We start from the raw sequence: 27,308 nt of genomic DNA, 5'->3' as shown, positions 1-27,308 counted from the left end.
AGAGCAGTGCAACTTCCCTTCAAAAAGATCAAACAGCAAACACTGCACGTCCGCGAGACGGGAGGGACAGACGGCACCAATGCCACTGCCATGGTGCACTGTCCTGAATGCGGGATCTGCTCGTCCGCTATCTACAGCCTCGCCGACAGGCAAACACCCACCTCCCAGAAGGATAGGCAAACCAAAGCCATGCTTTTTGCCTTTGCCTCTGAGAATCCAAAGTTAGCGGCACATAAAAATCTAAATCTTCTGGAACTAATGTTCCTTTAGATATGGTTTCTAATTTTAAGTACCTGAGCTTGATTATTGATCACAATGTGTCTTTAAATGAACAGATTAAAACTTTCTCCATAAAAATGAACTGTAAAAAATTATAGCTGTTCTCTGGGGAGTGAGGCACTGTCTGACTTCTAAACTTAGATTCCAGATGTGAAGAGTGCTTTCTCTGTGTGCCATGCCACCCTCCCCACCTCCCCACCCCAGCCCCCCATCTATGGCTGCGTCCCCCTGCCTCCCCGTCCCAGCACCCCCCCTTCCCGCCCCAGCCCCCCATCTATGGCTGTGCTCCACCCCACCCCCCATCTATGGCGGTCGTCTTGTTGAAGTCTCACCAGCCTCACCAGCTCTGCAGAAATCAACTGGAGGTGTTGGTCATTTTCCAGTCTCGGAATACAGGTCCTTGTAAAATAGGTGCTTCCTAGATACCCAACCCCAGAGTGCTTGCAGCCTGGTTTAACAATCCTCTCGCACCTCCTGTACCAGAGATTGTGTGGTAACCTTACTATAGCTTCTGCACCAGTCTTACCTAATCTCTAGTGATAAATTCAATACTATGGATCCAACAGAGAAGTAGGAGCAACAGTCAGGGACACTGTGTGTCTGCTGCCTCCACTGCTTTTGCAACAACAGCTAAGGCAGGCACACATGTGAGTATCAACCCACCATCCACAGCCATCCACCCCAGGACGCTGAAAAGGGCTGAGAACTCGGTTTCTGCAAAACAAGCTAGAGACCTGGTTGGCCCACAGGAGACAATACCAAGAGCATGTTGGCAATGTGGCAGTACAGGCCAGACCACAGACATCTCATGAATAGTACAGATGTTGGCTGGACGTGCTGGGGGTCCTGGTGATGGGGCTGAGAGAAGGACACTGGGCCCAGGGACTTGAGAAGTAACAGCCTTGAGCACAGGTCTGTGCAGAAAGAGCCTGTGTGGCACACGCAGTGTTGGAAGCTTCTTCACCTTACAGTTTCCATCTTCACAAAAGAAACAAAAGATATTCCCTAGAGTAAGTAACATGTGATGTTTGTCCCCCAGGAGCCAAGGGGCCAAATGCAGCCCCTGTAAGGGGGGTCATGGAGTCCAGCTCTGAGAGTCAGCCAGAGCCCCAGCACAGAGCCCACGTTCGGCACTAGAAACCCCACACACCCTAGAGACCGTTGCCCCCCATATGCAAAACTTGTCAGGACCAAGAATGGAACGACCTAGTCACAGAGCTGCTGTCTGTCTGGTGAAAGCGTTCACAGTATACCAGTCTGTCAGGGGCAGATGGAGCCAGAAATGTGATGTCGAGAGGGAGGACACTTCCCAGGTAGGTTTCAGAGCACAGAAACAAGACACCATGTGAAGCAGAATTTCTTCCAGCTGAAAACACACAGAAGCGGCACATCGTCCTGACCCCAACCTGACCTCCAGGGCACCTGGTGTCCCCTACGTCTGCAGTCAGAGCCCACATCCACTGCACACGGTCCTGCACTGTCCGGGCTACCCTGGTCACCATGACATAACCAGACTTCCTGAGGGGTTACTGGGAGCAAGGTCACCTGGGAAAATGCAGTGGATTGCACAAGGCTTGTCTACTGTCTGTAACAACCACCCCCAAACCTAGTGGCCTCAAACGAGTCATTTGTTCTGTGTGCAGACCTTCAGTGTGGGGGACGGGGGCTCAAGAGGATGTCTCATTTGGGCTCCATGGGGTCAGCCAGGGCAGCTCCCTGGGGCCAGAGGGCCTCCTTTAGATGGCACGCTCACATGGCTGGCCAGCTGGTGTTGACGATCCGCTAGGAGCTCGGCCAGACTGTGGGCTGAGACCGGGTTCCCCTTCATGGACTCCTGGGCCGGGATCCATAAGGAGATGGTCTTGAATCCATTTTGAGTTGATTTGGGGGTATGGTGTCAGGAAGTGGTCTGGTTTCATTCTTCTGCATGTAGCTCTCCAGTGTTTCCAGCACATTTATTAGAGACTGTTCTTGCTCCGTTGTGTATTCTTAGACCCTTTGTTATAAATTAATTGACTGTATAAGCATGGGTTTATTTCTGGGCCCTCTATCCTGTTCCATTGATCTGTGTGCCTATTTTTATGCCAAGTAAGTGTATGTCTCTGATGGTACTTGAAGACGGTACCACGGACCTCACTGTAATTTTACAGAGTTACATCTCCCCACTGGGCCACATCAAGGTGGCAAAAACAGTAGGCAAGGACCCCAACTGTCCACAGTATGTAACAGTCATCACCATCCTGTCTCATGTGCCAGGCACACACCAGCGGTGACCACCTGAGCCAGGACTCAGAGGGCTCACCCCTGCGACTGTTTCCGCTGGTCCTTAGAAACCACAACTTGAACTGAGCATGGAGACGACATCTCCTGGTGAAAGAAATGCAGCTTTTCCCAAGGCGCTGCCTCCACTTATCTCTGGTATTTCCGTATTCCGTGATTGACAAACAGACAAAAAGATATTTATTGAGGGATTATCTATACTGAAAACCAGACAAGGGATTTTTTTTCTCTGTCAACATTGCAGAAATATCAGCTGTTTGAACAAAAGGAGAGGTATATTCATTCGATCCTGGACATTGAAAATTCCCCAGTTTATTTTCAGGAAGACATTTGGTATTATTGATCAGGTTAGCTGAATGAGTTTAAACTCCTATAGCCAGATAAGAAGAAGGCTGATTTTCTCTTTATTATAAAGGTTATTGAGAGGGAACTAGATATAGAAGGTATTTGGGTTTTTTTTGACGATCCCACAGACTCAGAACCACTTGAATATGTTCAGAAGTCTGTTCAGCACCAATACTTGGATGGCCCACAGGATAGCGCTGTCTCTTCTGGAAGTACTAATTTTCTTGTTCAAGACTTGGCTTATTTCAAGCAAGCACTTTGTTATCAATGGGGGAAATGTCCATTTACCTGCTTTTAATTCATAAGGAATGTTCAAACTTCACTAGCGGTCAGAGAAATAACAAGACACCACTTCAGCCACCTGCGTCCCGGAGCGCTTTGCCATCCCATCAATGGCGACCTGGCCTCGTAACTGCGATTTATTACGTCTGTGACCCTTGCTGCAAGAGCGTCTCCCAAAGCAGGAGATCCTACACGTGGGTCAGGAGTAAAGCATACACTTAAACCACAAATATTGCACACCTCCAGAGTGAAAGGGATTACTCACTACATGTGCTGTCTCTCTGTTTCTTGGCGTACCTTCAAATCTGGGAAGGAGGTATTCGAAATCCCAAATGAAGTGACTCTGTTGAACTTGTCCTCACTTTCTGGTGTGTCCTTGGCCCTGCCCAGAAATACAGTCTCAGATTTAAGGGAAGGAACCCAATCCCTCAAAAACATCAGTGTTCCTTCCATGGAAAGTTCATGTACCTCCTCTCCGGGATTTTGTGGGAATTCTGTAATTCATCAGTGAAAAGTGAGGGAAAGGCAGCCTCCCCAGGGCCCCAGCTGGTGTGCCCGCTTGTACAGTCAGGTGGGAACAGAAGCCTGGGCAGAGGCGACATCATCAAGTGAAGGGACTCCTACAAAGTAGTGAGAAGTACATGTGCGGCCTTCAGAAATGTGTGCTCCTTCAGAACTTTGCCACATGTACTTTTTAAAATTAGATAATAGCTAGCTAGCTAAATAGATGATAGATAATAGAAAGATAGATAGATAGATAGATAGATAGATAGATAGATAATAGATGATGGATACGTTGATAGATGGATAGATTGATAGGTAGATAATAGATGGATGATAGATACATATATAGATACATAGATACACAGATATCTCCAAAGGACAGCAGCTTCAGGCCTTTCTAAAAGAAATGATGTGACTTACAGAAATGACCACAATTATTTTTTAAGTGAAGTTATGCAAATCTGATAGACTAAAGTAAATGTTTCATAAAACCAATGACTGTTTAAATTGTAGGACTAAATTGTTTGTATATAAATATTACCTTTTATATTCCATTTGAGTTTTATGTAGATGAACACATTACTTTAATGACCCGCGTTTGCGGGGAGAGCAGGAGACTCGCTCTCTCGGTTCCCGCCCGCCAGATGGCTGCCTTTTCTTGCATGAGATTAAAACATGTCTCTCATTCACTGTGATGCTTCTGAGGCAAATTAATATCGCCAGCTAAATTGCTTGTGTTTTCGGAATAAAATTTAAAGAGAACTTTTTAAAGCGATTGGTGTCACAGGTTCTCAGAGCAGATTGCTCTCCAGGTAGGGCATGCTGGTTTTAAACATGCGGTAATTAATGGAAAGAATTCTGTGTTAATTGACTGCTTCAGGAAAGGGAAATATAATGACTCCTTATTAATCATGAAAAGAAATGTACAGCATGGAGGCACCACGGTAATTGCTCTAACAGCGGAGAAATGTTAATTAATGAAAAGAACAATGATGTAAGAAATTAGCTGCATAATGTCAGCCTCCGACGGAGGGTGGGTTGGGTTCGAAACACGTTATTTACAGTGGAAACCACAAACCGTTGCCTCAAACAGATACATGTAACCTTGTACCACCCAAGTTTAGGGGGAAAAGTCTTAAAATGCTGCTGTCATCTTTGCTTGCAGAAGCAAAAACACCTGCCCGGGGCTATATTTATGTCACAGGAGAGCGGCCTTGTCCTTCATGTCTGCTCTGGGCTTCTAAAACCACAATCTTCCTCAGAGCAAAACAGGGCCATTTATTAATGTCATTTAATTTCCACACAACAGGTCATTCTGACTGCTGAGGACAAAAGGAGGAGAAAGCATTTTTCCCTAAACTGAAATAAATAAACTCCCTTCTGATATTTCCCTGCTCACGTAAAGAAAAATTCAGATTTACTTTGGGGACACGGTCTTTTTTTTTTTTAACCTAATTTCAAGTCCCTGAGAGAATATGTGGCTTCCAGTCCATCTAACAACTCATTTTCCAGAAAAGGAAGCCGCGTTCATTAAAATGCAGAGCCCCCCATCAGACCCCTGCACGGCATTGAGGGGCTCAGAACCATCAGTCGCCTAAGCTGGGGTTGCTCCCGGTCCATGTGCCAAGGAGCTTGTCCTTTGGCCTGCTTGATGGGGGTTCACAGCCCCCACAGCCCGGGGCCGAGGGCAGGAGGGGAGGGGGTTCGCACAGCACCCCCAGGTGGAGGGCTGGCGGGGAGGGGGGGCTCTCACAGCCAGTGCCCTATGGGGAGGGGAGGGGAGGAGGGAAGGGAGGCTGCTCTGGGGGCACAGAGGGTACCCACCTTCGGGGGCACCGCGCTGATGCCCTTTCCTTCCAGGTGGAATGTGCTGGGACTGCAGGGCGCGCTGCTCTGCCACTTCATCGAGCCCGTGTACCTGCACAGCATCATCGTGGGGAGTCTGCACCACACCGGCCATCTCTCCCGGGTGATGAGCCACCGGACCGAGGACATCGGCCAGCTGCCGACCTCCTACAGGCACAACCGGCCCCTCCTCAGTGGTAAGAAAACCCTCCCCGGAGACGCGCACCAACGCCCTCCCATCGGCCCGCCCCATGGGTCCTTACTCGGGCACACTGTACCCATTTTGGCCAACGGCTACTTAAGATTTAGCGAGCAACGTTACAAAGATCCAAAACAAAATGAGAGGGTCACGGTGCATCCCGCGGGCAGGAGTGGGCAGTGTTCTGAGGGGGGCACAGACCAGGACTCAGCGCACCACCTGACCACTGTAACTAGGGGTCTGCAGTGCCCACGCGGTGAAACGCCAGCTTAAGTCTTAGACTAGATCACCTGGGAGAGAAACAGGAAAATTAGAGGTGTTCAGTGCTGCGGCTCAGAGCTGGGCCGGAGATTCACTCCCAGGATTCTGAACTTTCTCTAAATGACATTATCAGGGTGATAATAGTGCCCCACGGGGTGGGAGTGGGAGCAGGCACGGTTCATGAGCGGCGCTTTATGACATTTGGCATGAATTTAAGAAAAGATACCTCCACATTTGTTCATTCTGCACACCGACCACCGACCACAGGCAGCACTTTGCACCTGCTGCTCCAGGAAGAGCCTGGGGCTGGGCTGGCGTGACCAGTCAGGTCCCCGCTGCATTACACGTGAGATCCCGTTCTTAGGACCCCAGACCCTGAGCCAAGAACCACCTCTCTGTTGCTGAGGCAGGAGGTGTGGCCCTCAGGCAGTAGGTCTGAAATCAGCGTGGGTCCAAAACTTGTGTCCCCTGTCCTCAAATCCCTGTGACCATGTTAGAGTCCGGGGGCTCCTTGTGTCCAGGGAGGGAGCCTTCCATGCAAAAGTCTGCACACTTCAGCAAGGCCTGAAGGTCTGCACACTTCATCTGAAACGGGGTCACAGAGTCTGTCCAGGAACGCAGGACAGTCACCATCTTTTAGGGTCTCACCTTTCTCTGATGGTCCCCAGGGCCGCTCCTTTGTGGCAGGGGGTCCATTCTTCACCACTGTCCCAGGGGCCAAGGTAACACGATCAGCAAGGCAGGGTTTCCTCAGCACCATCCTCGCTCGAAACCCTGTGCCCAATACTGCAGGGCCCTTGACTCGAACCAGAACCGATTCCGGGCATTGACGGGCCTGTGGGCGGTCTTGCTGGGGGGCGAGCGCCTGAGGGGCCCAGTCTGCACAGAGCGGTGAGGACACAGCACTTGAGTCTCTTTCTGGGAGCGGCCACACCGCCAACACGAGGGAAGCACACTCAGCCACTCGTCCTTCTCAACAAACACGGTGCACAACGCCTCATCACACCAACCGTCTCCATGTCACAGGTGTGGGAAGAGGCTCCTAGAAATTCAGTCACTTGCTGCAATGCTCCATCCATTGACATGGGGCAAGGATTCGAACTCGGCTTGACTACAGAGCTAAGCTCTTTCATCTTTCCACACTGCATCCCGTGGCCCGCACCATTTAACTGATGCCTATATTTTTAATCCCATAAAAATTAATAATGCAAAATGGGAGCAGCAAACCAGCCCAGGGCTCGCACAGCCCTGGAGGCTCACTGCCAGCTCACCCAGCGTCAAAGTTTATGAAATTACATTTATTTTTTTTTAAGTTTATGTATTTTGAGAGGGGGGGATGGGGAGGGGCAGAGAGAGAGAGGGAGAGAGAGAATTCCAAGCAGGCTCTGCACTGTCAGTGCAGAGCCCAACACCGGGCTCGAACTCAAGAACCATGAGATCAAACCTGAGCTGAAATCAAGAGTGGGACACTTAACTGACTGAGCCACTCAGGTGCCCCACATTTATTATTTTAAAGTTAGTAGGTTCAGGTGTAGTTCAGTTTCAACCTCTTTCTTTTATTTTTCCTTTTTTTTTTTTCCTCAAAATGGCAAAGAATATTTACTTCTTACAGTTGAACTGCCAACACAGCTCCAGAGCGGACCCCAGGAGATCTAGAACTACTGGTTTGGTGCTCAAGTCCAAAATTCCCATCTCGGGGGCGCCGCAAACCACAGTGAGGTTCTTAGTTCCTAAGTAATTGTGAGAGAACTCTGGTCTGTCCGCACGGGTGTCACGTGCCATCTTTTCCCAGGCTTCCAGCTCCTCGAGTGGCCTCTCTCCTCTACGTTCATCTCCCAGTGAGGAAGTTACTTAAGCCCCATGAGCACAAGGAATACAGAAAGCAAATCCTTACCAGCCTCCGCCAGTGGCTGCTTTTCATTCATCCTTTGGGTACCACACGATACTGCCGGCATCCATTCTTCTGGCAATGCGTTTTAAAAATCCTAAGTTCAACTTGGAACATGTACACATAGATGAAAACAGGAATTGTGAATTATAAGTGTGACACAAGTGAATTTTTTTAAAAATGTAATTAGAGAAATTCAGAACACCTGAAATCATCAAGTGGCAAAGCGCCTGAGACCTACGTGAACCCCCACCCCGCCATCCAGAGGGGTAGTCACCCCTATTTACAACCAGGACAGTGACTAGACACTTCAGTCTATGCTTAGATGCCTATTTAAAATACCGTTTGGGGTACCTGCATGGTTCAGTCAGTTAGGCGTCCGACTTCGGCTCAGGTCATGATCTCACGGTTTGTGGGTTCGAGCCCCACATCAGGCTCTGTGCTGATAGCAGGAAACCTGCTTCGGATGCTCCACCTCCCTCTGTCTCTGCCCTAACCCCACTCATGCACTTGCACTCTGTCTCTCTCTCTCTCAAAAATAAATGAACATTAAAAAAAAAATACAGTTTTTATTATTGCCGAGATGCAAAGAAGCCCACGCCATCCATGGTTTCTCACCTACATGCTTTTAACTGCAGTGACTGCATTACTCTGATGGATATTTAAAAACCAATCATCCAAGTTTTGAAAGGAAATCATCAGGATTTTTTGCAACAGAAGAGAGAGAGAGAGATCTTATATAAGGATGATAATGAAACACACTCAAACAAGCACACGAAATCTGCTTGAAGATTCCCTCAAGGTCAGTTTGCAAAATTGCCCGAGAAGATGAAGCCCACATATTAGTGCAGGAGTCCTACGTTTAGCTAGGGCTCAATCAGTTCTGGGTTAACAAGAAGCAGCCGAGCTGAAAAGATGCCCTATTGACACGGTTATAGGGTATACTAATGTCCTCCAAAGAGATCTTGAAACATTCTGCACATACCAGCCTATACCTACAGGCAAAACACCACAATGTGGACGTCCACACCTCGGCTCCTGAGCAGCCCGAACCCTTCGGCAAGAGTCACGTCACCAGGTGGGAGCAGCCACCATAAAGAAGCTTGCCTTTCCCGTTTCTCAGCATATTTGATATGGTGAAAAAATGGTGATGATGACAATCAATAAAAATCTGTACTCTGAATACTCATCTTTTTAGGAAAACATAAAGTGACATACAAAGTGACTTTGAAGCCTGTTCTTCCAGACCGGGGGTATGGTGTGTCTGAGCTTCCAACCTCAAAGTTGAAGAAAAGTAAGTTTATTTTTCTTCATCAAGAAAAAGAATCCCAGCCAAGGCAGAAAATCTGGGTGGAATGCACAGGTTCTGTGTTCCTCTTAACAGCATATTTAATGGATCTGGTTTTCAACAATGAGCCTTCGTAGTCCACACTGAAGATAAAACTTACAATTAGTTTTACAGCCCATGGCAAGGTCTTGGCAATGAAAATGATATCCAAGAGATGGACGCAGGGAATTGGATGTCAGAACCGCGAGTTCTTTCGGACCCCTGGTTCTTGTGCACGTGATGGAAATCACAGGATCGTGATAAGCAGACATCGGTTGTCTCCCTTCCCAGTGCACATCTTCCCAGAAGTGTAAAAATGGCTAGCTGGCATGTCAGAGCCTTTTCAGACTCCATGTTTCTCAAGGAGCTGAATGTGTTGAAATGTCTACCAACACAGTCTGTAAATCCTGGCCAACACCACCTGCTGGTTGCACTCCAGACACCTCTCTTTAGGGAGCGGTAGTGGGTGGGATGGAGGAGGAGGTCTGTCACCATGCATAGCCATGCTTTTGTGAGTTCCAGTGTCCAAAGTATTGTCACTCAAGCTGTAGAATCTGACGGGGAGAGCTGCGCCTCTTTAATTCAGGAGAAATTTCTGAAGTCAATGGTCATTAATAGTGTCTTGCAAAACAACCCAGTGGGGTAGGAGCAAACATTGTCTTTTATGCAGATGGTAATGAATTCGCAGTATTATTTTTATACTAAAATAAACACTGGTTTATTATGGAAAAACCTACAAATTTTTCATAAATGTTTAGGATAAAACACATGAGCTTAAAAGTGTATCTGAGCAGCTGCTTTGTCTTGGGGTTGTTAGAAGTAGAAATTTATCTCCTGAGCCCTTGAAGGAATCTTTGGTAGAAAAAGATTATTATAAATCTTGCTAGAATAATCTAAAGGCAATCCTAATATTTTTGCCTAAAGATTGAAATGTTAGATTCAACAAATATTTAATAAGACATTTCCATAGATTAGCACTGATCTCCCCCTGCAAATCAGATGGCACATAGCTTATGATAAATTTACAATTATAGAAAAACCTTGTTTTAGTTTTCTGGGGAGTTTTTCCAAAAATACTTGTATATCAGTCAAGTTACATTTAATTTCCCCCATGATTTTAAGGAATTCGTTCACCAAAGTATTTGAACACCAACCTTAATTCCATTGCTCTTGAAATTTTTACCCTTTAAGGCAAATACTTCCATTGTTAATACATTTCATTTATGCAAACATCAAGAAGTTGGTCAACATAATCCATACTTACTTAATCATTCAACAAATATGTATTGATTGCCTAGATATACCATGGACAGTTAGTTACACCCCGGGAATGCAGCAGTGAATGAAACGGTCAAAAACCCATGCCCCAGGAAGATTACATTCCAGGGGGGACAAAATGAAAATGCTTTGCAGAAAAATAAAGCAAAGAAAGGATTAAAAGTGAGCTTTGACCTTAAACCAGAGGGTGAGGACAAACCTCACTGGGGGTGACTTTGGAGCAAAATCCTGCAGGAAGAGAGATAATGTGGGGAGGGGCTGCCAGGGAAGAGCCTGGGGGCCAGAAGCAGGAGGAGAGTCTCCAGGGGGTTCAGGACAGAGGCCAGGCTTCTGTGGATTAAATCAGGACCAAGTCTGAACCCAGGTAAGCAGGCCCTTGAGGGGTTCCCAGAGCAGTGTGAAACTGTCTCCATTCCCAAATTCACACCGAGGGAACCCCTCTAAGAGCTGGATCAAAATAATGCTACAAAAAATATGGAAATACAACACGGGCACAGAGCAAAAACTAACCAGGCATGGGAGGAGACAAGACCACTTTAACAAAAGCCAGCAGGCACAAGAGTAGGGAAGGAGTCACAGCTGCAGAGATCACTGTTCTCGGATGCAGACTCACCAGCGAAAAAGAGATGTGAAAAACAAGGAGGGGTGCCTGGGTGGCTCAGTCAGTTGAGCGTCTGACTTCAGCTCAGGTCATGATCTAACAGTGTGTGGGATCAAGCCCCACATCAGGCTCTGTGCTGACAGCTCAAAGCCTGGAGCCTGCTTCAGATTCTGTCTCCCTCTCTCTCTGCCCCTCTCCTTCTCTCTCTCTCTCTCTCAAGAATAAAGATTTTAAAAAAAAATTTTTTAATGAATAAAAAAATTTTTTAATCTTAAAAAAAATAAGAAGGAAAATGCAGGGGGGAGATAGAAGCCAAAAAAAGAAAAAAAAAAGAACTGAATAGGAATTTCAGAAGTAAAGAAAATAAAACAATTTGTGTAACAGTGGATAGGTTGAATAGCAAATTAAACACAGCTGAGGAGAGAATTAGTAAATTGGAACATCCCCCTGACAAAGATCCTGAATGCAGCAGAGAAACAGAAAGAAGATGCATTAGGTAGGGTTCTCCAGAGAGCAGAACCAATAGGAAACAGTATATTCATTTTCCTACTAGAAAAGAGGGATTTATTTTAAGGGACTGGCTCGCATGAATGCAGGGACTGGCAAGTCTGATCTCTGCAGGGCAGGCCAGCAGCCTGGAAATTCCAGCAGGAGATGACATTGTAGCTGTGTCCAAGGATAGTCTGGAGGCAGAACTCCTTCCTCTTCAAGGAACCACACTCCTTGCTTCTAGGGTTGTCAGCTCATTATATGAGACCTACCTTCATAGTGGACAGTCATCGCTTTACTCCACATCTACTGATTCAAACATCAGTTACACCTAAAAGTCCCTCACGGCAACATCTGCCTGGTGTGTGACGAAGCAACTGGGCACCAGAGACCAGCCAACCTGACACATGCAAGTAACCATCCCACTGGGAAAATACAAGCCAGGTCAGAGACGGAGTGAGGAAGTCTGACGTACCTAAGACATAACCTTTAAAGAGGCAATAACTAAGGCAAGAAACTCTCCAGGACAGTTGAAGAGCATCAAACTACAGACCTAAGATGCATATTATGGCCCAAGAAGGATCTTCTTAAGTTCTCCGCTCAGCAGCAAAACGGCTTATAAATACATACATACATACATACATAAAATCTTTAAAAGCGGTCAAAAAATAAAAGAATAATACAGGGGAACTAAGACTAGTAGCTGGTTCTGGGAAGATAAAAAAAACAATAAAACAGTATCTTTAAAATGCTGACAGAAAATGAATCTCAACCTACAATCCTAGACCCAATAAAAGCATTCTTTAAAAATGAGAACAAGACACCACTGTGGACAGACAGAGCTCTATCAGCTCCAGCAGACTTGTGCTGCAGGAGACATTAAGTGTATTATTGGGGCATAAGGAAAATGGTCCTCAATAGATAAAGTCAAATAAAAAGTGATGAAAATAATCTGCATTTTTACCAGTATAAAACTTGCCTTATTTTGGATACCATAGCAGTGAAAGATGCATAATAGGAAGGAAAAAAATGACCATATTCTGCCAAAGTCCCCTTGTCCCATGTCCTCTAAAGCAATGACAATCCTTATCAGTACCAGGAACCATGTCATTATCAGGTTATAAAGTGAAATATTCAAATTTTTTCCTGCCACAGAGGAAATTTCACACCTTTCAGAGGATCCTGTGGGCCCATGCATTTTAAACTGTGCAGACCACAAACCACAGTCACTATGTGCACAGACAAGGTCACATTCCTATTGACTCCAGGACGGGAGTCCCTGAAAATCTGTGGGGAAAACTCTCACTATAAGAAAAGGTTCCAGCTCCCCAAGCAGGTGACCCCGGAACCTTCCAGTAGAACTCCCCAGCAACAGCATACCTTCAAGCAGTGTGCACACACACCCTAAACCTCACCAACTGGTCAGAGGAGAGGAGGCAAGGGAGGCCGAAGCAGCCCGGGTCTTACCTGTGTGTCCCCTCGGGCTGGCAGGAACCCACGAACTGGACGAGCATCTCGCAGCAGTCCTGCACACTCTAGCACATTCCCCACACTCGCCCAGAAACGTGCTCTATTAGGACAAGACAGTAGCTGTAAAATTACTGTCAATTATAATGGTGTTCGTGCTAATGAAAATGAATAAAAGGACATTAATACAGCCTTATTAGTTACTCCAAATCTGTAAGTCGGCATTAAATACCCCTAGCTCCGCTTCCCTTAGAAGTGTGGTGTGCGTGTGACACAAGTGTGTCTATGTGCACGTGCAAGGGATGGCAGGTGGGCAGCCAGCAGTATGTAACACAACAGGGCCTGCCAGTGGACTCTGCTGTATCAGCCATGTCACAAGACTGGACGCAGTGGTGCCCTGAGACACAGACGGGCCTCATTTCCTGTCAATGTCACATTCCTCAGTGTCTCGTGTAAACTTAATCTGGAGAAAGGGAATCAGATTTTAAATACATTAGGCCCACTGGCTATCTAAAGACATGCTGCGCGCTCTCTTACGTACTGCTTTTTAAAAAGGTGTATAAGGGTTTTCTCCAAATGAGGCATCTTTTCATAGCTAGATAAGCCATTTCCACAGATGATGGAGGATTCGCCCCCACTGCTCTCAGTGATGGCGGTCATAGTGGTGATGGGGCAGCACTAATGGTGGTGGTGACTCCAGTAACTGCAGCAGTGGCCATGGTAACCGTTGTCCTGACCGTGGCGGTAATGCATGGTGGTGGTTAGCAGGCTAACTAACCCATCAAAAGGCCACACTGCTGGTAAGTGACAGACATGACATTGAACGAGGTCTTCAAGTTCAGCCTATTCACACGACTGTGGACACTGAATGAAATGTCAAACAATCTCCATGGAGACCCTCTGTATATTTGCCACCACGGCAGAGTATTTGTGTCACAGGCTGGTGGAGACCTGCTTGGTCTCACCGGTATCCGCTTTGAAGTAAAATACTCGCCTAGGACATTTCATAAAAGATGAATGGCCTGCATATGGTATGGCACAAAGATGAGCCAACAGAGGCCGTGCATGTCCGTGCTGATGGGGAAAGTTTGGGAAGATGAGGTTCTTTCCAAGATGGCTGGGAATAATTACTACAGATTTCACTACGGAAGAAGGCATCGGACCTGGTCCTCACCCACCTGGCGACCAGCTTTCAGGGACACCTCTTCTCTCAGCCTGACTTGGGCTTTCGCCTCCAGGGTAACGCAGGGGTACCCTGCCTAGTCACACCTGCCAGCCTCCAGGACGATGCAGGGATACATTGCTGCCGTCTTCCAGCCACCACACTTCTGGCAGGTGATCATAGCGGCCAGGGGACTAACACAGTGCTGCAGTGTTGACCTATAAAATCTCCGGAGCGGAAACCACGGTGAAAAATGCAACATTGTTCCTATGTTACCACACAGTCAAGGCAGAAGTCCCCCAGGATCCACGCTGGGCCAGTTTTATTTTGAATTATTTTTGTTTCTGGATGTGAAGGTGCAGGTTTGCAGACTGGCGCAGGTAGTCCGGGCTGAAAAATACGAAGGGTCCACGTATGTGCTTGCAGAGAGACCCTGTGACCTTGGACAGAGGTCATCTGTACACAGTGCTGGGTTCTCCACGTGTTACTATTTGAGAGGACCTTCTCCTGGAGCACAGCAGGCACAGGCTCGTGCTTTCACTGCTCAGAATGTAAAGCTCTTCCCTAAACCCTAACTGGGACAGGGGCCCGTGTCGACCGGGACCTTCCTCTGGATGGAGAGCTCTGATGCGCCGCCAGGAGGCAGTTCAAGCTGTGGATCTGGGGACAGAAGGTTATGCTATACGTTCTAAGTGACTGGATCTGGACGATGTGCCAATGAGTTGTCATCTCAAGCATGATAACAAAAGCCAGCAGTAGGCAGTGATGCCCATGACTGTAAATACATTGTGCACTTGAACTTGAACTTGAGACTTGATTTTTACCTTCAGTCATTTGACGACTGCTTCCAGAGGAATGATCACTTCCAGCCAATGGGAGGAAAAATAAAATGCAGACCAGAGTCTCCTTTCTGGGCCTGAGCAGTGTGTCTTCCTCTAACCACACCATGTGGTCACATCTCTGCCCGGCTCCAGCGCTCGCAGAAGCACGCCGTGCTCGGCCTGGAGAGGACGCTGGACGAGCCCCTTCTCTGGCCCCAGTCCCCGCGTGGCTCCTGGGAAGCTGCTGGAAAATTATGAAGCAGGCACGTGATGAATGAGCTCACTCAGATGCGCACGATGCTCCTTAGGAGGCAAGTGATCGCAGCTCCCCCTGGCTGCCATGAGTTAACAAAAGCCTGGCCAACAAGCCGGCGGGAGCCTGCTCAGGCTCAGGGAACAGAGGGCAGGTGGAAGGGCACAGAGGGTAGGTGGAAGGGAACAGAGGGCGGGTGGAAGGGAACAGAGGGCAGGTGGAAGGGCACAGAGGACGGGTGGAAGGTCACAGAGGGAGGGTGGAAGGGCACGGAGGGAGGGTGGAAGGGCACGGAGGGTGGGTGGAAGGGCACAGAGCCGGTGGAAGGGCACAGAGGGCGGGTGGAAGGGCACAGAGGGCGGGTGGAAGGGCACAGAGGGAGGGTGGAAGGGCACGGAGGGAGGGTGGAAGGGCACGGAGGGCGGGTGGAAGGGCACGGAGGGCGGGTGGAAGGTCACGGAGGGAGGGTGGAAGGGCACGGAGGGAGGGTGGAAGGGCACGGAGGGCGGGTGGAAGGGCACGGAGGGCGGGTGGAAGGGCACGGAGGGAGGGTGGAAGGGCACGGAGGGAGGGTGGAAGGGCACGGAGGGCGGGTGGAAGGGCACGGAGGACGGGTGGAAGGGCACGGAGGGAGGGTGGAAGGGCACGGAGGGTGGGTGGAAGGGCACAGAGCAGGTGGAAGGGAACAGAGGGCGGGTGGAAGGGCACAGGGTGGGTGGCAGGGAACAGAGCAGGTGTGGAAGAGCAAATTAGGAGCAAAGGCAGGACTGGAGCTGTTTCTGACTCCTGAGTCAACACAGATCTCACCCCACATTTCCCACGTCTGGGAACAGAGGCTCGGTGATGTAGAACGTCACCACTGGACCTAAAATTTCATTTCGTTGCAAGTAGTCATTAGTGGGACTATTACAGTTGGAAATCGACGATTTTTGTGTGTGATTCATGGAGCCGCTGTGACTGACAGCACAGGCTCTTCTGTGCCTCAGCACACACCAATGACCTGGGCCCCGCCTGCAAAGAAGGGGGCTCAAGGGCTGGTGCGGAGGAGGGAGCTGCCTGCCTGCGGTCAGACTCCTGCCCACTGCCGGCCCCTTCTCTCTGTGCATGTCTGTGTGTGCAGCTGGCAGACAGGGCGGCCCCTGGTGAGGCCAGTGGCCAGCGTGTGGCCTCCCTGCCGGGGCTGCTCTCCAAGCAGGTGTCTGTGAGCTGAGAGCCAGCAGCAAAGCAGGCACTTTCCACAGCACAGAGGACACGGAGGGAGCAGGGAGGTCTGATGGCAACATCCAGCTGGGACTTGGAGACCTTCCCCCAAGTCCAGAGCGGTGAGGAGACCCGGGTGACGATGCCGGAGCCCTGGGCCTCGGCACTCAGTCCTGACTGTTGTGGGTGTCCCCCCCCCGCCCCGTCTCGGGGTGGAGGGACAGACAGCAGGCTCTGGAGCAGGCTGGCTTCTCTTTGTGGCTGGTCACTCCTGACCTTGGCCACTGCCTCCCTCTGCCCAAGGGGCCGCCTCGCTGCCAATGTGCCAGATTGTCCCCCTGCCCAGCTCTCAGTGTGGGCAGCTGCCACAGGGAATCGCTTCAAGGAAAGGGAACAAGCTGACATGGATGGCATTAGCCCGGGTGCCTGGCACTGCCCATCCGTGACCAGGAGAAGGTCACCAGGTGACTCTGCTGTGGACTCAGGCTGCTGCAGCAGCAGGTGCAAATGCAGACCAGTGTGTGCCGAGGGCGGGCGGCCCCTGGATGGTGCGTGAGACTGGGCACAGCGGGAGGGCCCTGGGTCTGTAGCTGTGCGGCTCCAACAGGGCGTGGGGTGCAGGGGGTGCCCCTTCCCAGGATGTCTGCTGCAGGCCCTCAGGCCTTCCCGACGCCAGGGCTTCTCAGCTCTGGGACCCCCACGGCACAGGTCACTAACTCGGCCCCCACCCTTCCACCCAGGGTGTTCAGGGGAAGGAGCAGGTGGTGTGGCCGTGGAGGAGAGGACAGGCACACCAGAGGGGCAGGCTCTGGAAGGTGTCCCGAGGAGGGGCAGCGGCTGTGGGAGCGATGGGAGCGGGTGGGGGGCTGTAAACTGAAGCAGCGGGAGTTGGGGCCCCTCCTCCATCCCGCTGAGTGTGGCAGGCTGTGCTCCCCACGGTGCTGTGCACAGAGCAGGGGCACCGTGGGGCCTTTCCTACCTCGTGCTTCCCGGTTCTCCCCTGAGGTCACGCAGGGTGAGAACGAGCAGCCCTCAGGCGGAGGGCGGGGCAGCACATTCTAGAATCCTTGGATGGCTGGGTGGAAAGCCCTCGTGTTCCCACTAGCAGACTCCACGCCGTGGGCAGGACATAGGCCAGGCAGAGGCCAGACGCCCAATGGTGCTGCCCCCGAGGAGGGTCACCGGTGCCCCCTTCCCTGATCCACAGTTGGCTGTGTCCCAACTAAAACCAGCTCACAACCTGATACGGGGAAACTCTGGAGGGAGGGCTCCGTGGACAACCCCGGAGGTGCTCTGCACAGGCCGGTGTCGCCCGGGGCACTGCTTCCGGGGAAGTCATGGGGAACATAGCTAGAAAGACCCGCCGTCACCCTGAAATTCCTAACAGCTACTAAACGCGGGGCCTCATGCTTTCGTTTTGCGCGGGGTCTTGGAAGTTCTGCAGCCGGTGCTGTTTCTGGACCACCTTGCCAGGTTAATTAACTATCCTACACTCTTGGCCCTGTCGTTTTCATCAGCTTTTTTTTTTTTTTAAGTTTACTTATTTGAGAGAGAGTGGGGCAGGGGCAGAGGGAGAGAATCACAACGAGGCTCTGCGCTGTCAGCACAAAACCCAACGTGGGGCTCGATCTCACAAACCATGGGATCATGACCTGAGCTGAATCCAACAGGCAGACACTGAAGCCACTGAGTCCCCCAGATGCCCCTGCATTGGCTTTTTAAATCTCGTCAACCAAACTACAAACCTCAGGGCCTGATACCACTTACAATTCCTGAGTTAAAATCCACAAGCCCGTGAGAAAAGGCACCCCACACCTGCGCAAACCCAGACCGTTTGGCCCTCGCCTTTCCCGCAGGAAGCTAGTGGCCCAGAGCACTGACGCCCGGCTGTCTCCCGGTCCCCTCCCCCGACAGGTGTGAGCCATGCCGAGGCGCGCCAGCCTGGAAAGTCCCCACACTTCAGCGTGAACTGGGTGGTGGGCAACACCGACGTGGAGGTTATCGATGGCACCACCGGCAGGCGGAGCTGCGGGGGCTCCTCGAGGCTCTGCAAGCACGTGTTCTCCGCGCGGTGGGCGCGGCTTTATGGAAAGGTAATAGTCCTTGGGGGGCGGCTCCCAGTGACCACGGGGAGGGGCCCACGGAAAGCCGTCACCTTGTCTGAGCAAGAGTGGCACGTGGCACGAACACCGGCTCCCATTCCGTCTTCTCCCCCCGGGTGCCCGCGGCCACTCTGCGCAGGGCCCGTGCCGGCAGCAGCCACAGGGTGAGAGGAGGGGCCGGCGGCTTCATGGAGGGCATAGTCAGGGAAGTCCAGAGGAAGCCCCTGAAGTTGGTATGACTCCCAGTTTAGGTGGAAGGAAACTGGGTGGTTTCCCGCGAATGCCAGGCGGAAGGTGAGAGCTCTCCCCACGACCCCCAGGCTGTGCGTGTCTGCTGCAATTCTGAGCTTCCTTTCTGCTCGATAACTGTATCTACAGACTTCAGGTTGAGATCTACAGATTTCCACATGTTCCCAATGCATAGCAGGCCGTGGCGCGAGCAAACAACGCGACAAAACAAAACACACAGAAACCAAACAGCAGAAACGCTTCAAGCGGCTGGGCCGGCTTCCCCACACTTCTTCCTCCCACAGCTCCACACAGCAGTGACAGCGTGGGGCGGTCTCCCGGCCAGCGGAGCAGGACAGACACATTGACCCTCAAGATAAACGTTCCTTTCAACTCAGAGGGCCCTGGAAGTTGTGCGTGTCGTCCTTAGCAAGGCACGACTTCTGTGGCTGCCACGAGCCGCCGATGGGGACCTGGCTCTGCCCTGACCGCCCTGACGGCCTCACATGCCTCTCTGTCCACTCAGGGCACCGTCCGTGTCTCCCTGTTCTGCACAGAGGTGGGGCCGTGTCAGAGCACATCGCTTTGTCTTCCTAAAGGGCCCTTTGCACCCGCTGCGGGGGGGCTGCCAGCCAGTGGGCAGGCCGGTCCCCCAACTCCCTGGAAAGCACACAGGGGATTCGGGCCTCCCGCCTCAGCGCGCCACACCCTGGCCTCCCCACCTCCCTGCCTACACTAGTCACAAGGCCCTGCCCAGTACCAGCTCAGAAACCCAACAGAGGAGACAGCCTGCTCCCACCGAGTTCCTGCCTGGAAACCCACCCATCTTGCGTCTGTGCAGTGCTGCTTCGGCGCCCATGAACATCCCTGGGGGACCATCCCCACCCCAACATGGGCCCCTGATCCTTCCCCCAAAAGAAAAATACACAGTGTGTCTTCTCAGTAGCAGGTGAGCTATAGGGCTATTTTGTTTGCTGGGCACTCCCTCCACGGAGCCCCAGGACTGCCGGACGGAGCTGGCTGGCCACAGCGGTTACTCTTCTGATCCTTTTTCAGATTTAGATGAAATATTACTTTGTCAACAGGTAAATTAAGGAGAATGGATATTTATCTTTTGTTAAGAGCTTTCCTGGGGAAGACTGACCTAACATTGGATATATTTAAGGCATGTAACATGACATTGGATACATTTATAACATATATAACACACAGCATCAGATACACTGAGGGCACGTCACATGGCATTCTGAGGCACACACACTGAGAACCACGACCATGCTAGCTGACAGACCGTCACCACATGCGGGGAGAACACTCACCTTAAGAAGCCCCTTTTGGGCAAACTTCACACACGTGTCGCTTTCCCATCTCCTAGTAAGAGAGCGGGACAGGCGGCCCAGCTGGTGCGAGCATCTAACCCGCTCCCTGTCTCGTTCCTGGCCCACAGCTGAGCACACGGATTCCGAGCCACGGAGACACGCCATCTGTGTACTGTGAGGCCAAGCGGGGGGCCTGCACCTACCAGTCTGTTAAGCAGCAGCTGTTCAAGGCATTTCAGAAGGCCGGGCTGGGCACATGGGTGAGGAAGCCGCCTGAGCAGGACCAGTTCCTACTAACCCTCTGAGCCACCGGACCTGCGGTTCCCGGAGCGGAGTGGGCGCCCGGGCAGGGCGGGGTGAGTGCGCGTGCGTGGGGCGACAGGCGGTGCTCACCGGCTCTTCCTGCTCATTTCCCCTTGGTGTTCCAGAAGCACATGCGTGGCCAACGTTCGACGGGCAGCTAGACTCAAACCGGGAGTGTACTGCTCCCACGTTGTCAGAAGCCGGGCGGCCCCCCGACCTGGGGGCGCAGGTGCAGCCAACTCTTCCTGGTGTGTCAAAGGGAAAGCTTCCGTTCAGGCTAAAGGGTCTGAGGTGCAGCCTTGAACAGCGGAGCCGAGGGCTGCGGCTGGAAACGAGCCTCGGGCACCGTTCCCTGGGTCTTCCTCCCCGCCACGCGCCTCGGGCAACGCTTCTGGTTCTCTCTAGCACAAGCTGACACGATACTTCAGGATAAGCCACAATGAAGAGAAAAGCCATGGGCTCCTCTCCAAAGAAGCCAACAGAAAGCTCTACCACCCTCATTACTCACTTAAGTTTTAACTCCACCTCCTTTCACAGCAGATTCAAGATGTGCAATACTGAAGAACCCCTAAGCCAGGACCAGAGAAATGAAGTCCACTCTTGCAGAGCGAAGGAACAGGGCCCACAGCACCCGTGAGCAGAGATGTAGGACGTGGGCAGACTGAACTTCCAGAACTGTGTGCCACAGACCACCCCTGTACCTGGACCGGTCCCCACCGGTCCTCACTAGTCCCCACCGGTCCCCACCATCCACACCCAGACCAGTCCCCACCAGTCCCCACTGGTCCCCACCAGCCACACCCGGACCAGTCCCCACTGGTCCTCCCCAGTCCCCACCAGCCACACCTGGACCACAGTCTCTGTGACAGGTGCCCACAGCTGCTGGCAATGTTTGAGCTGTTACAGGTTAACTACCCCACAAGCCCCTCACCAGGTCACAAGGACACCAAGTCTTGGACCACACCCTGACTTTTAACTAAATTTTTATTAGAGAGTGAGCAAAGAAAAAACATCCAGAGCAACCTTTACTTAGAGCTTGAGAAGTATCAGCTCTCTATTGCTTTGGGTCCCCTGATCACCATCTTGCATGACCAAAAAAAAAAAAAAAAAAAATCACATAATGCAGCTGCTGAAATGCAAGAGGCAGGATTCTGTCCCCTTCATGGCAGGTGCCAAACAATCAGACCATTTGGGATTTAGCCTGTGGCACCCTTCTTAAGAGTCAGGGCGAGGCCACATGGCCTGTCCACACCAGAGGGAGGCATTTCTCTTACACACCTTCGTTCCATCCAGGTACCTTGAATTGTTCCACTCTGACCACTAAGGACTCATTTCTAACATCCAACATGCTACCTAACAGGCCTCTAATTTCTCCAACAGAAGATCCACATCTGCAAGTCACTGTGGCAAACAGCAAAGCTTCACAGTAGCCAGCGCTGGGCATGGGCCTCCTGGTTAGAATCCCAGCTGGCCACCAATGGGCGCACACCCTGAAAACACAGGATTGCCCCATAACGCAAGAAATGTGAGCACAACATCATGCAGTAGATACTCAAGTACAGATTGCAGATCTAACAGCGAGGCAAAAATGAAACAAAATATGTTTTAGAGACTTGTTATGGGCTAACAAGTAGAGGTGTTAGTATGGAAGCAAACTCTCTCTAGGACTTAATATAGGGTCAGACCCATTGTTCAAGTTCTTCCAGAAAAGGAAATGGCCACTGAGTGCACAAGTTCCTCAAGACAAAGTTTTGAAAGATATGAAAATGTTTTTGCAAACATAAGACGCATACCAATCTTTCATAAAAGTTGAGGAAATAACAATGAAATGTTAACTCAGTATAAAAGCTATAGTCAAATTGCCACTTTACATTAGTTTCTGATAGTCTGACATGTCACCAGGAGGAAGCTTAGGGACCCAGAAACCCAGAGCTGACTTATGACTTAGACTCTGACTCGCCCTTCTCCGGAGCCCTCCTCTGAAAGGAAGGAGGCGCGGTCGAGTCCTGGAGGAAACCTGTGTCCTGAACCTTCCATTACTGACATTCTGAGCTGTTGCTTTATATCAACGTGCTCCAAATAATGGTCCTTCCACCCAGAGGAGCCAACAGCAGCAGCAGGAGCCAGAGGACAGACGCCAGACAGATCCATCCACAAACCACACAGCGGGTTCCACCAGGAGATCTGACCCCGGCGACTTGGGTGGCGCTCAGCTCGCTAATAACAGACACTCCCATAAGGGCCGAACTGTGGCTATCCGGTCACCCTTCATTTCGTCTGAGACACTGGCTCTCCAGAAGCGTCACTAAAATATAAGTATCTCCTTCTGGAGAAAGCCAGACCTCAGCGCCAGCATAGGACTCGTCCATCAGGCCAGAGGGGACATCCTGCGGGGAGAGGAGATGGCTCCACAGAGGAGGTTGACAGCGGCAGAGGCATTGGCACGGCAGCAGGAAGCCCCGAGCGAGAGCCTGAGCATGGTGCGAGGTGCATGTCCAGGAGTGGGGACGGACAGGGCCACGGAGAGGAGGCGCCGGCCCAGGCTCTGGGCGCACAGGGGGTGGGGGGAAGGCAGGAGAGCAGGGCTGACCAGAAGGCTGGCCCGGCCAACGGGAGGCCAGTCACAGGGTTCTGCTGTGGCACCTGCTTAAGGCTGGAGGGATGGGCAGCACCAGCCTGGAGATGAGGCGGCCTGCGGATTTCGCTCTGCACTTCAAAGTCCATGAGAACACCCAACACCACTTTGGGTCAGAGGCCAGGCCAATGCCGCGGTGTCAATGGTGAGTCACAGCCTGGGGAGGAGCCCGCAGACACCTCGCCACCTTGGGCTTCCGGACGGAAAACAGAGCTCAGGTATGTGATGTGTGACCTCCAGGCGCCCCAAGGCCACGGAGCAGTGTCAGGGGCCTGCTGGCATCTAGGCCTGTCTGAATGCGCCTCACGGCCGCTGGCTCAGAGTCCTCTGTTCTCCACCTACTGCACCTGCGACTCCAGTCCAAATAAAGGCAACACCACCTCTGTCAGCCTCCAAAGCCCACGCTGCATTCCTGGCAGGGAGGTCAGCAAAGGAAGGCTTCCTGTCTGGCTCTCAGCCACAAAGTCAGTATCTGCAAGCATTTCCATGGGACTACGTCCAAGGGGGAAGGTCACTGGGTCACAGAGCCCTGGCTGTCCATTCCTAGCACGTGGTCAGGAAGGTCACCCGGTCACGGAGCCCCGCCTGTCCATTCCTAGCACGTGGTCAAGAAGGTCACCCGGTCACGGAGCCCCGCCTGTCCATTCCTAGCACATGGCTTCACTGCAAGGTACTGACTGGATCTACGGTTTCTTTGGTTTTTCTTTTTGCCACAAGGAAAGGATTTGCAGGTCTAGAAGTATTGTTTCTTTTTATACTTGTGGGTCTTTTCAGGTCTGTATATACCTATCATGTCACTACTGAGTTTGTGAGTCTTGCTGTTCCTCAGAAACGTCAAGTTTTTCCCATATAGTTTCTCATATGATTTCCTTTTCACAGGAAGCTGTTCTTATCAATACGGTCAAATGGCTGTTTTGGGTTTGATTTTTGTTTTTTGTTTGTTTGAGGTTTTTTTGCTATAGTGTTTACCATGTCTGGAGAGCCATAAACAGTAAATACATGGTATATCAATGCCCAGAATAGAATAGTTAGAGTATTTTGATGAAACACTATTTTTAGATTATAAATTTCAAGATGTATCTATAGTATCTTGTTTTAAAAAATTTAAAAAGACATTTGAAACTTAGACATTTATAATTTAGGGAAACTTCTGTAACCATTTTTTAAGAAGCCATTCTAATAAAATCATCTAATTGGCCCAAACACAATAAATATCTCTTTCTAATAAAGACCAAAGGGAAGTCAGGACAAGGCTGTTTTCACATACCGCCCCTTGATGCCACAACCGCCTCAGGGGACAGAGGTTTCACCCGACACAAAGCAAACCAGTGTCCCTTTGCTGGCTCCTCTGCCACCCCCACCCCTCAGTAGAGTCTGTGGAGTCATAACCCAGCCAGGGTCAGGAAGGTCCGCTGTCTGCACTCCTGGACAGGCTGTCCAGCTTTGAGTTCTTACGGAGCTCACGGAGAAAGTGAAAATTTAAAGCTCTGTGTTTCAGGAAAGGCTTTGGGGGACTAACCCACCCCTGTGAGGCCCCCCTGGTGTTCTGCGCCCTCCCAGACACGGGTGGGAGTGGGATACCCAGAGGGCAGGAGGGAGGAGGGCAGGGCTGGGGCACACTCGCCGGTGCTGTCCGTGGTGCTGCCCAAAGGGCTGTTCCCAGCAATGCGGGATCTTGTTGGCTCCCGTCAAACTTCTCCCACAAATTCTGATTCACATAAAGGGAAGGATTGGGGGGCTGGGGGTGAAGAAGGGTGCAAAAGATGCAGGTTATCCAGAGGCAGCCCAGAACAGAGGAGCACCTCCCCGTTCTGGGAGACCAGAGATTCGAGACCAGACCTACCTCCACCTCTTATCCTCCCAACAGAGCACCTCCGCTTTCTCCCTCACATTTCCCTCCCCCTCCCCTTCCTCTTTCCTGTTTTAGTGCCTGCTCTCCCTACCCTAGACCTGTGATTCCTGGTGCAGCTGAGCTCCAGACCTCAGGCTGTCCACCCCTGAGCTCCACGGCGCTGACCTGTGCATCAGACTGACGCCAAGGCACGTCCGGGGGCGGAGGGTCTACTGGAGTCCTTTCTTGGACTCCTGCAACACGTCCATTAGTCCGAACTGCCACCAAAGGGTCACTGACGGCCGAGTCTCTAGAAAGTTAGACCAAACAGCAGCACCTGCAGGGAACTACAGACAGTGTTGGCCCCGGAGAAAGAAATTCCTTATTTCCCAACTCATTTCAAAATCAAAGTTGCAGGGATGAAACACTCTCTAAAGATAAAGGTAAAATGATCTGGGTTCAATGGCCTCTTTTCATACAGGCACTGGATCTTACCATTCTGCCCTATGTGCATCGATAACAAACAAACACAAACACTTTCCCAGCAGTGCCCACTTAATTTTCAGCTAATTTTCAGCATTTTGTAAGCAAATGAACTTAATAAATAGTAATTCTTAAGCAAAGGTATGTACATAAAAAGCATGGGTGAATGGCAATATTGGATGTACATTTGTAATATTTGTAAAAAAAACAAAAACAAAAAAACAAACCTCCAAAACCTTAAAGTATTAATTTACACGTTAATTTGCTTCTAAGTGCTGGAAACTGCACTTCAGTGATATCTGATAAGTGAATGTTTCTGTTAAGTGAATAAAAACATCGAGTAAAGTTGTGCTTCTCTGACTGTTGGCCCTTCTTCATTGAGCAGAGTCCTGGGGGCAGGGGGTCCCTGGAGAATGGTGTGTAGGTTTAGGGAGGGGTCTCAGAGGGTCTGCCTGCCCCAGGGAAGTGGCACATCCACTCTAAACCCAGGGGGTCCCCCAGCCCCGACGCTACCCTCACAGCCGTCCTGTAAACCAGCGACCAAAAGCATCACAAATCAACGTGTGCCTTTGCCCCCATTTCCTCACTGTCAAGTGTGGGGACAACCGTCATCCCGCAGCCTCAAGGGCCATGAGTGGACTCGGGGTGTCGTGGTGCTTTGGAAGGGTAAACACACTGCAAATACTTAAGAGGCTCTGCGCCCCGCCCATACGTGCCACCACACATGCAAGGTGGGCTGGCAGCTCTCCTGCGGAAGGAAGGAGACCAAAAACATCGTGGACCGAAAACATCGCTCAGGTGGTTGGCGGCCTCGGCTCTACAGGACTGTGCATGGCTCAACATTCCAGAGTTCAAGCCAACATTTCCCAGTGACACGCTCTGTCCCTTCCTGGGGACCGGCCATGTCACCTGTCACTCTGGCAGTGTGCTGAGCACAGGACTTGTGGGCTACACATAGGACGGCTCGTCTGCAAGTAAGCCTCTGGTCCACCAGCGTCTGAAACTCCAGCACGCGTGCCTTTGGGTGATGATTTCTCGCGTTGTCCACACTCATTCCACTAACCACAGTGAGACTCCACTCCAGGCAGGACATAGCGGGGCTCAGGTTGAGGGCAGAGGTGCAGGCAGGGGTCTGACACACACGTTCACCCTCGGGCCAGGGCCAGGGAGGACTGGGCAGGTCTCGCTGTGAGTTTCCCCCGAGAGAGAGGAAGTTGGGGCCACGGTTACTAGTAAGGAAGAGAGCAGACCTGAGCACACAAAGAAGGTTCAAGACAAGTCACAGACGCATCAGGAGTGTAACACGTCTCAGACGTCACCTGGTCCAAATCACCAAGCTTTGGGAGTCCAGATGTCTGGCGGCAGGGACTGTCACCACTGACCAAAGACCAAAAAACCTCTGCAGACTGGCCTCCGCGTGTCCCAGAAGTGACTCTCGGCCGGTACCCAACACGCACTCTCACTCCTGGAGGACACCCTCCTGCCAGGGGAGAGGGGCAGAACAGACGGAGAACGTGACGGGTGTGCATGAAGTCTGAGGAGCGAGGTGACCAGATGAGCACCGTGACCATCGTGCCTTGTCCACTCCACAGCTACTCAGGGCGTGCGCTGGCCTTAACTTGGCAGAAACGCGCTCTCCCAAGTGAGTTTCAGGAAGCCAGTGTCCTTACAGACCCGCTTTCTGGAAACGTCATCCCCAAAGATGGAGGGTGAGAGGACCCGCTCTCCCTCCCTCCCCCTCTCCCTCTCCCCCTGTCCTCTTCCCACTCCCCACTCTCCTCCCCCTCTCTCCCCCTTCCCCTCTCCCTGTCTCTTCCTCCCTCCCCCTCCTCTCCCCTCCTCCCTGTCTCCCCCTCCCCCTCCTTCTCTCCCTGTCCTTCCCCCTCCCCTCTCTCTTCCCTCCTTTCCTCCCTCCCCCCTCCTGTC

General features: G+C 51.2%; 1 protein-coding gene across 2 annotated transcripts in view; it reads left to right on the top strand.

The window, feature by feature from the left end:
* ADARB2 (adenosine deaminase RNA specific B2 (inactive)) overlaps positions 1–25,749 on the top strand; it is a 416,451-nt gene extending 390,702 nt beyond the window's left edge. Inside the window, exons 8-11 of one of the 2 annotated variants that reach the window (XR_008299861.1) lie at positions 5,551–5,732; positions 18,396–18,574; positions 20,259–23,630; positions 23,683–25,749. Coding sequence is in view for 1 of the 2 variants with exons in the window: in XM_027073309.2 (XP_026929110.1) it covers positions 5,551–5,732; positions 18,396–18,574; positions 20,259–20,435 (538 nt within the window). In the remaining variant the exon portion in view is untranslated. Of the gene's footprint in view, positions 1–5,550; positions 5,733–18,395; positions 18,575–20,258 lie in introns of both variants that reach the window. The other variant, XM_027073309.2, reaches the window with a different exon arrangement.
* Positions 25,750–27,308: the final 1,559 nt, after the last annotated feature.

Source organism: Acinonyx jubatus, chromosome B4 (genome assembly GCF_027475565.1).
Source record: "Acinonyx jubatus isolate Ajub_Pintada_27869175 chromosome B4, VMU_Ajub_asm_v1.0, whole genome shotgun sequence".
NCBI lineage: Eukaryota > Metazoa > Chordata > Mammalia > Carnivora > Felidae > Acinonyx > Acinonyx jubatus.
The sequence above is the reverse complement of the archived record's forward strand: the minus strand, read 5'-3'. Positions and strand labels throughout refer to the sequence as shown.